Source organism: Scomber japonicus, chromosome 4 (genome assembly GCF_027409825.1).
Source record: "Scomber japonicus isolate fScoJap1 chromosome 4, fScoJap1.pri, whole genome shotgun sequence".
Lineage (NCBI taxonomy): Eukaryota > Metazoa > Chordata > Actinopteri > Scombriformes > Scombridae > Scomber > Scomber japonicus.
This window is the reverse complement of record NC_070581.1, coordinates 23199076-23209663: the sequence shown is the minus strand read 5'-3', so window position 1 is coordinate 23209663 and position 10588 is coordinate 23199076. Positions and strand designations below refer to the sequence as shown.

General features: G+C 39.7%; 1 protein-coding gene across 1 annotated transcript in view; it reads left to right on the top strand.

The window, feature by feature from the left end:
• Nucleotides 1–5168, top strand: part of LOC128357958 (cadherin-4-like) — a 240201-nt gene extending 235033 nt beyond the window's left edge. The window contains exons 13-17 of the mRNA XM_053318395.1: nt 774–1013; nt 1287–1523; nt 3317–3456; nt 3554–3718; nt 4962–5168. Coding sequence (XP_053174370.1) covers nt 774–1013; nt 1287–1523; nt 3317–3456; nt 3554–3718; nt 4962–5168 — 989 coding nt within the window. The remainder of the gene's footprint in view (nt 1–773; nt 1014–1286; nt 1524–3316; nt 3457–3553; nt 3719–4961) is intronic.
• Nucleotides 5169–10588: the final 5420 nt, after the last annotated feature.

The window sequence follows — 10588 nt, the reverse complement described above, 5'->3', positions numbered from 1 at the left end:
CTCTAGTGTGGGAAAACAGCAGTTGCTTTCACATCGCTCTGAATTGCTCCGGTATGTAATGTAAACAATTTTGCAAATCTTTCTAAAGGTCTTGGAAAGCATTGCACATTATTTTCAAGGGTGCTTGATTATCTGGGAGCAGTGAGTTATATTTATGTATTTGAGTGTGTGGTAAAGGTATCCTCTTAATGCATAAGCCCGCAGTATGTGCATTTTCCAGTGTAGTTAAGTGATTGTGTGTGTGTGTGTGATGTGAGAAAGGAGGACTGAGTGCACCACAATCAAAATGCACTGTTCAGCTTTCAGAAATACATAGTTAATATTGCAGGCAGAAGTGTATTTATCTACAGAATCATAGATATCTGTGAATACACAAAGACAAGGACTTGTTTGATTGTGTTACAGTCATCATTATTGTGCCTAAGCCGTCTCTAGGCAATTGGATGATCTGTGCCTGCATCTGGATCAACTGTGATGGGTTTGATTTGGCTGTAAGGCTAAAAGAGGAGCTGGAGAGCACAACTGTCAAAAGTATTTCAGTCAAGGACAAACATTCTCCAGCACCCTACCTCTAACATCACCATTGCAGATAAACAGTCTTCCTTTCACCTTTTCAGATCCCTTTTATAATCTGTCTTTATATTCTCTTTCATTATTTGCCTCTTTTCCGTCAGCCTTCAATTCCTGTCCCTCTTCCTTTTTGCTACACACATCTTCTCGTCGTCTTTTCCTTCTGTCATGATACTATTTCTCTCCCTTCTTTCCGTTCTCAGGATCTCCTGCAGCCAGCGGCACAGGCACTCTGCAGATCTATCTGATAGATATTAATGACAACCCCCCAGTGCTCATACCTAGGGAGTCTCAGATCTGTGAGCAGATGAACAAGAACGCCAACGGTGTCAACATCACTGCCGCTGATGCCGACACAGACCCCAATGCTGGGCCCTTTGTCTTCGAGCTGCCCAACTTTCCCACTACCATCCGACGCAACTGGACAATCTCTAGGATCAGTGGTGAGGATGTGTCAGCAATACCACAGAATAGATATAGAAATGTATTCATGATCAGTGCATGAAAGGTTTTACCATACTCCTGCATAAATGTATAGCAAAAACTGTAGCACTAGTCTGGTCATTTATTACCAGCCATTTTTAAGATTTTGGTCAGAATAAACAAATTATAGGTCATTTAGGCTCCAGATGTCAATAATTGTAACTAGTAACAGCCAGCTCCCAGGTGATTAGTAACATGTAGTAATTTTTCTCTCTTCTCTTTACTCTACACAGGCAACTACGGCCGTCTGGGTCTACGGTACCATGTATATTTAGAGCCAGGGGTGTATGAGGTACCTGTAATTGTGTCGGACTCGGGGAACCCTCCATTGTCCAACAGGTCGGTCATCAAAGTGAAGGTGTGTCCGTGCGATCAAAACGGAGATTGCACCACTGTTGGGGCCGTGGCAGCCGCTGGTTTGGGAACTGGAGCCATCGTCTCCATCCTCATCTGTATCATCATACTGCTCAGTAAGTGTCAGCCGTTTCACATCCATCCACTGACACACCGATGCACATGTATAGTATATTACACATACAGCTCACATATAAAACATAAGAGGTTTAGCTGCTTGTGATTGCCTTTGATATGCCTCTCTGACAAAAAAAAGGGCAGTTCAGGGCACACGCATTAAACATTCACCAGGCTGTAATACAACAACACGAACAAGTTTGTATTATGGATGAATGCCTTGACTGCTGGATTCCTCTCGAGCATCTCTTGACAGGGAGGTTTTTGTCTTCTTTTCCTGGTAGGGTAAATATCTGCTGCTATCAAGCCTGTGATTTATGCTGCTGGCTCATTTTCTTGCTGTGGGTTGCATTGTTCATACACACAGATAAGCCTTATAGACAAATTCACCTCCAACTGAAGAATTTTTCCAAAGTATTGGTGGAAGTATGTCATATTGTATGTGTATTATCCTTTTACTAGTACAACTGTTTTACAAAAGGTTTTACAAGTTTATTATAATTGTTGATCTTATTATTAACAGAAATGGAAGTTACACACAAAACATTAAGCTACAAAGAATAAAGTTGAATAATACAAATAAATTCCAAAAGAAAAGAAAGACAGATGGGAACCACAAAGAGTGAAGAAGACTCCAGAATATTCACATTGCCATGGTTTCTGACCTGGTACTAGGACAACTGATCTACAAAAGCTACTACAGCAGTCTCTCATGTCATAGCCACATGCTCTGTTGACCCATCCATTCACCGTACCTCCTTCCCAAGTGATTTTGTGGTTGTATAACTACACCATGCCACTTGCTACTACTAACTTAAACAAATTCTTGTCTTTTGTGACATGAAGAATAATGGGAGAAGGTTTAAAGCGTAACATTGACACCCCCAAATCTTGTTTTGGTGGATCTCCAGTGGTGTAACTTCTCACCTTGCAACAGGTGTGGTCACAGGTTATGACTACACCTATACTAAAATATTTTGGACTGACTCATGATTTCTGTCAAAGAAGAACCAAAGTTTTTTTTGTGGAGTATTATATTCACAAATGATCCAACCGTAAACCAAACAGTGTATTCAAACCCACTTTTTTATATATTTAAACACCTTTAAATGAGTAAAAACTGTAAGACCATAAGAACTATACCTATATGTAAAAACATATACATTAGCAAAGCAAGCATTAAGCACCACCTTTATTTTTTAAAATTCATTTATTTATTTATTTTCATTCTATTTTTTGTCATATCTGAATTGAATAGCTTGTATCCTGTTGTTTCTATACCCTTTAAATTAAAAAAAACATGCACACAGAAAGCACACCTGTGACTATGCCTAACCATCACTAATCTGGCAAACATCTTATTAAATACTTTATAAACCTACGTTTATTGGTATGTAGACTTTTATATAAAACTGTTTCCTGTAGTTTTTGTGTTAATGCAGGTTGTTGCCATATAAATAGAATCTGGCCCTCCAACAAAAATAGTTGGCCCTCTAAAAAAAAACCTTTTAGTTTTCCCTTTTATACATGACATGAAATCTTTTTTATGACTCTTAATAAATCTGCAGTAGATAACGATGTAAACACATGGGCCATTTAAATCTCACAATATAATTTTCCCCATCTGACTAGAACAGATTTGTGTCAATAACTACTTCAGTTTCAACCATTTGCCCTCAGACACAACCCTAAAGCTGTTTTACACAAACAAAAACACAAAAATATGTTTTCAATGTGTCTGTACAACATCACCCCCTAATTAATCAGTGCTGAAAAATGTATGTTGTTGCAGGTATGGTGCTGTTGTTTGTAGTGTGGATCAAGCGCAGAGAGAAGGAGAGGCAGACCAAGCAGCTGCTTATTGACCCTGAAGACGATGTCAGAGACAACATACTCAAATACGATGAAGAGGGAGGAGGAGAGGAGGACCAGGTGAGATCCTTAGAGACACACATACACATAATTGCACACACTTTGAGTTGACCCAACTGTGCCCTGCTTACATCTGTACACCCCTGTGGCTGTGTAGGACTACGACCTGAGCCAGCTGCAGCAGCCTGACTCCTTGGAGCACATCATCAGCAAGCCGCCTGGTGTCCGCAGGGTGGATGAACGTCCCATCATCCCAGAGTCCCAGTATCCAATCAGACCTGTCGTGCCCCACCCTGGAGACATTGGGGACTTCATCCATGAGGTGAATTTAACAAGGCCATGGATGTACACACATCACATCTCGCATGCACGAGAGCTCAACAGTCATTAGATTGTTTCCCCCACAGCGACCTGGCCTCTCACTTTCACTTTCCATTGATCTGACATTTAATGTGATTACTCGTTCTGGATGCTGTTCAATATGTAATCTCTAGTATGGTGATGGAAACAACATAGAGTTTTGTTTTACTTTATAGCTTCTCTCACGGTGCCAGGATTAATCTTACACACACACACACACACACACACACACACACATACACACACACACACTCACTCACTCACTCACACATACTGTCACACACATAACTCCAGTGCTGGCACAGTGATGCGAGAAAATGCTGATTGACAGACTCGTGACAACACATTCACACTCGAGAGGTGTTGGCAGCTGTTCAGCTTTGATCCATCCAGCCTTGACTCTCTCTCTCTCTCTCTCTCTCTCTCTCTCTCTCTCTCTCTCTCTCTCTCTCTCTCTTCCTCTCTCTCTCTCTCTTTCCCCCTCTCTCTCTCTCTCTCTCTGTCTCCCCCTTTCTCTCTCTCCCTCTCCCTCTCTCACATATGTACTCACCTGATCTCGCTCCAGCAGTCTGGTAAAACACAAACACAATAAACACATGGTGTTCCTACCACTCACTGTACTCCTGGGGGTTGAAGCTTTTTAGGTTTCTCTCAGTAGCCTCTCTCTGTATTCCAGTGTAGTGGATGAAGTTCATTCTCTTCACCTGCCTAACCCTCAGGTTAATAGACCGCATTTGTCATTTTTAGAAACAAGTACGTGTTTCAGCACAGAAAGAAAAAAACATACAGACCTCTTCACATCTAATTTATGAAACACTTACAGATACTGATGATGAGGGTTTGATCACACATTAATAAAATATTAATTTCAATACGCAGACACAGTGATTATTGATTACAAAGAAGGTTTTGATGCACAGTTGTGTCTTCTGTTGATCCTGCATTAAAAAACTTGGGGCATGGAGTTTGAAAGATACAGACATTTACCAGAAAGAGGGCTATAATGAAAAACAAAATGTTGCAGGTTGCATTATAGAAAATTAATAATCCAGGATTTTTAGAATTTGGCCCATACTAGGGAATAAATATCTCATCCTCTGCTGTTTTTGTAGTTGTTTTACTACTAACAATGTGTTGCTTTTCCATCACGCTATATAGACATGTGAACACTGACCTCTACCTTTCCTCCTCTTCTTCCTGTTCAGGGTTTGCGAGCAGCAGACAACGACCCCACAGCCCCTCCGTATGACTCCCTGCTGGTGTTTGACTACGAGGGCAGCGGCTCTACCGCCGGCTCTGTCAGCTCCCTCAACTCCTCCAGCACGGGGGACCAGGACTATGACTACCTCAATGACTGGGGCCCCCGCTTCAAGAAACTGGCTGACATGTACGGAGGAGGGGACGATGATTAAATCTACCCAGTCACACATGCACACACACACACACCCTCGTCCCGTCAGCTGGCCTGCCATGCTCTGTCCCTATTACACATGGGGCTGTTACACCCTTACTGAACACAAGTTAACAATGACATGTTCACACTGACCAACTGACTGACCAACCAACCAATCAAATTACCCACCACAGAGGACCGGAGCCGTGAGTCAGTTTTGGGTGCTCTTCTCAACCGTCTCCTGCTCTAAGCCCGTCTAAGACTGAAACAGAAGCTCTGAATTGCAGGCTTCTCATAATTTGTATTTTCAAACTCTTGTGCTTTTGTTTCATTTTCAGTTTTATGCTAGATGTAGGCTTAAGTTACTTTTGTCTGATTTTGTTTTCCTTTAGTTTGTGCAGCTTTTTTTGTCCTCACTCCCCTTCGATTCGAGACGTTCCCTATTCCTGAGGGTTTTCACTTTTCCCTCGCTGTCAGCCCCCGCCTGCCTCTCTGCAGAAGCTTTAGGTTTGAGCTGCTTGCTTTGTCTGAGGGGAACAAAAGGAGAGGGGGGGAGGGAAAAAAAGAACAGAACAGATATGATATGAAAGTCCTTCCTGCATGGAGGGCTCTGGTTTATTCTTTCTTGAACTTGAATTACTTAGAACAGAAGCACTGTTGTTTAAAAAGTGCCTTCAGTGGTGCGTATTTTAGCAGACTCCCGCTAACTCAGGATTGGTTGCCATTTTCTGGGCTAACATGCCCCCATATGACCCCTGACCCTTTAACTCAGACCTTCCCTTGTCATTTCTATTGTCCTGCAGGGCTGTGGTAGCTGCGGGAGATGTCAGTGCTGGTTTCAGAGGAGCACTGGCTTAAGAGGGCGCTTTATGTAGACGTACTGTACATAGGCCTACAGTGTGTCTGTAAGTTAAGGACAAATCATTAACTTTTCAAGTCAGGCATATCTGTGCTCCTAGACCGCAGCCAACTTGAATGTGATTTGCTGAAATCACAAAAATACATAATGGGACTGTCGTAGAGAAGAACTGCATTGCTTGTCTTTGTTCATTGTGGCTTCAATAGCAGCTGTGTTTGTTTTGAGCTCTCCAGTATTTGCACCTAAAACTTGATAAGGCTTGTTACTAAAATTTAAAGATTGACAAGTCAAGTGTGTTACCCCTATAATTGTTACTGTATATGAAGTACACATGAGGGTTATTTAAGGAGATTATGCCTTTAAGATCATTTAAGGTTTGCATGTTTATCCCTACACCCAAAGGTAACATCGCCAGTTATTGTGTGGTAAATATGTCAAAGAAAACTATATAAACTGTACAAACATGAGGGTGAAGAAAATACTAGATGACTTCAAATAGCTCTGATAGCATTATATCCAGAGTTGTGAGTTTGTGTGAGCCCCAATCTGAGTTGTTTTGTCTTTTTTTTTTTTCCTTTTTTGTTGATTTACTGTTGTTTCTCCACAAACTTTTAATATACAAACTTTGGTGCTGGTCCCTGTCATGGAAACTGGGAGAATTGAGCCTCAGCCAGGGATTTAGCGCCTTCACAATCTGTCTCTCTTCAGGCAGCATTTCATTCATCTGAAATTTTCTCCTGAAAAAAAATTTGGCTGCAACTTCAAGAGGTTTTTTTTTTGTTTGTTTATTTTTTTTTAAAGGTAGAGAAATAAAAAGTCTGTCATGAAGTTATGCATTTTATCAAAGCAGACTTGCAAAACTAAAGCTTCAGTAATAGAGCTTTAAAAGACAGACATTTTTAAAAGACAGTTATGTTGCCACTTAATGAAAAAGCAGCACTACCCATGGGCTTTTGTAATCATCTTTCAGAATATACCCCGGCATTGCATAAAGAGAAGTGAAATAAAGAGTTTTAGTCTTTGTATTAAATTATTTAAATGTGCGAAACATTCCTCTGAGTATCGGGGAAGATGCTGGTGAATGATAGAAAGGTTTAATCATTTCTCATATTCTGAGTGCCCACTGAAACACTTGTCGGTGGTTGCTAGCTTCAACTTGATCTGGATTCACCAGAGCCTCATTTAATTGTGAATATGATTATTGCTTGGAGGAAGTCTCAATCTAAAGGCTATGTTCAATGAGTAATTTTATGAAAAGGGTCCTCCACACATGTTCCTTATTCTCATGATGCTTTTCAGCTGTTCATTTGAATATGTTTAGATTTTAAAAAATCTTTATTTTTTAATTGTAAGAAAAATTGTAAAAGGAGCCCACTGTAAAAAAGAAAAAAAAGTAACTTTTCTTTTGGAGTATAGCTGTTAATACAAATATTCATTATAAATCAAACATGGATGAGAGTGTGATTTGACTATAAACAAGAGAAGGAGGTTCATAGTATAATTAACCAGGTTAACAGGGTAGGAATCTCATGATTTAGATTTATAGAGAAACAGGTGCAAATTGCACCTTGCAGTGTAGAAACTGACGGTGGCGACTTTCAAGAACACTGTCAGCTTAGCGTGCGATCAGAGTAGACATGAGAAAAGGAGTGGTCTCCGCAGCTTGCTACTGGATAAGCTTCTATCTATCCAGTTGCTCCTCAGCCTACAGACTATCTTCACAAAATAAACACAGCTGTTACTTTCTGCTATTTGTGTTTATTTCTGACATTAATGTTGTATATACAGAACATTTTTATACATTTGGTGATATGATTTATTTGTTTCTGTGCGGTCTTTGCATTTTCTCTCACTCCAGATTTGTTTCAAATTAATACTTGGCAAGGTATATTTCACCACAAAAAGCCATGTGCATTTAAGAGAATCTGTATGATTCTATATGAGCTTACAGCCATACTGGTGTCGCTGTTCAACCTTAGCTTCTTCATGCTAAAAAGATTCCACGTCAAACCAACCTGTACAGTCTGTACTAGCACACACTCACTCCTCTAGGCCTTACTGTATATACATGAGTGTTCTGTATTATATGAGCCCTTTCAGCATTGTTCTAATTCAGCTGCAGAGCTCCAACATTATCGAAGGCCATCCAGCATTCACAGAATAAAGACATGCTTTATGAAATGCTTGTGCTCTCTTGTCAGATGTTCACAATTGAGGGCCAAACACAGCAGTAACCCCGCCACCTCCCAACCCTCTACACACACACACACACTGGATATTCAACCTTTATGACTGTGTCAAACCCACATGACACAATGCCATTATGATACTGAATGTTATCAATGACTCCCGATGACGCGCGGCAGCAAATCATCAGTGGAGTCAGAGTTGACCCTCCATTTAAATGCAATTTGTGAGGGGAAATGGAGGAAGGGTAGCTCATTACTTGTTACATAGTTGGTCCACTTGTCTTATTGATGTTTCTTTGCTAAAGTGAGGGGAGAATTAGCAAATGACAGAATGAAGAAGAACTATTGCAGTGCTGTAGTCCATCTGTACTGCATCAACAACAGCTCTTCTGCCTCTCTGACTGGTGTTAGTTGACAGACACTTGGTCTCACTCTGGACACTGCCTGACTGTGGACACACACATGACAGGAGGCTCCTGCAGAAGCCAGACTTTTGCCCTGCTATGGCCAGAGCTACAAAGGCAGGCAGCAGTGTTTCATACAAGTTCTCCCAATACTGCTCAAGTCAAAGTGTACATAATGTAGTATTTGCTTGAAGCTAAACAGACCAAGTTAGGCAAACTGTAACTGTACAATTGGAGCTTTTTGCATGTGTCTTTTTATAATGGACAGATGAGTTCTATTACAGTAATCATACAACATTTTAAAATGTGTCGCAGCCCGCATGACGGAGGTTGCAGTCCAGAAGGGATTCTGGTGTACCATACTCACATAGTTTCAAATGGAGGAGAAAAAAGCAGAAAAAATAATTGCACAGTTATCAAGTCTAAAGACTTTTTTTGTAAATTGTCAACAGCACAAATATTTTGTATTGTTGTTTGTACCATTTTGTAAGAAAATGTAAAAAAGAAAAAAAAAAGAAAAGAAAAGAAGGGAAAGAGTCTGATGTTTCAAGCGTGTGTTTATAGTGCCACTGCAATCTTGGTTTCCAAATACCGTACAGTACATGCGCAGCCTTGCAGATCAACCTTGTAATATAGACGCTGAGCTGGAGACTCCCTGTCAGCACCATGTATTATAAATAAACATTTCCCCTCCTTATATGAACACTGCCTCCTGTCTCTTCTTTGACAGATTTCTTTGAGAAATGCATTTCCTCATAGTCATGTTATTTTTTAATATGCTTATTTTGACCGTCATTTTTTAAATTAATTGTAAGATCATTATATATTTTACTTACTTTGATACATTATTCTATATATGTAAATATAATATTCACCAAAAACAACTTATAACGTTTATTTTCTATGGAGCCCCCCTGGGGTCTTATGGTAGAAAGAACCTTGATGTGTAAATCTGTGCTAACAGATCGTGCCATCGGATTAACAATCCGATTCAGTTCACTGAGAACTTAAAATGACTATTTTCTTCTGTTTGCACTGATCTAATATGTGGATGATTGAGTTTCTTATTCAAAATTAGTTTCAGTGCCAGCCGTGAACAAACATAAACTCAAATGATCATCACAATTAAGGCTGTTCATTTGTCAACTCTGTCTGACAGGGCCCTCTTCCAAGGTGGGATAATGAAGTCTTTCCCAGCTGAAGCAGATGAAATGCAGTGACAGATCAACTCAGTATGAAAATACAAAGAGATGCATTTGATTTCCCTTTTTCCTTCCTCCTTTTTTAAACTTTAATGCTCATCTATATTTCCCCTTTGTGCTGCAAATGTTGTCACCATGGAAATCTAAAAGGGATGTGGCTCTTACATAAGGTACAGCTAAGCAATACGATACATTTTTTAAATACGGTTTGGGTTTTTGTTTGTTTGTTTTGCTAATTTTCTTGGTTTGTTGCTGCACAAGAAAAAAAAACTGTTCAACTGAATCAATTTATTTATGTTATTTTCATCAAATAAAAGCATCATTGTTTTGTATATAGCTTTATTAACAGTAAGAACTTCATTGGAGTACTTCGTAATCTTCATAATGTCCAAAGCGTCCAAAAGTGTAAAAATCTAAAAAATCTGAAATGCCAGAGCATCCTTTAAAGCACCAACATGATTTTATGAAACAGACCCTGCCAGGCAGTGTTGTAATATTGGCAACAAAATAAAATAGATAAAGACAACAAACTGTTGACAGTAAATGATCTGTGGGACAAAACCACCTTCAACAATATAGTTCCTCGACAATATATTGCTGGTAATGTATCTTAGAGATGCTGTGTATGAATTTAGTGGAACAGACTTGTCAGAAATGGAATATAATATTCATAAGTTTGTTTAATTAGTATGTAATTACCTGAAAATAAAAATAGTTGTGATTATGTTACCTTAGAATGAGCCCTTTGTATTCATAGGGAGCAGGTCCTCTTCCTAGCAGCCATG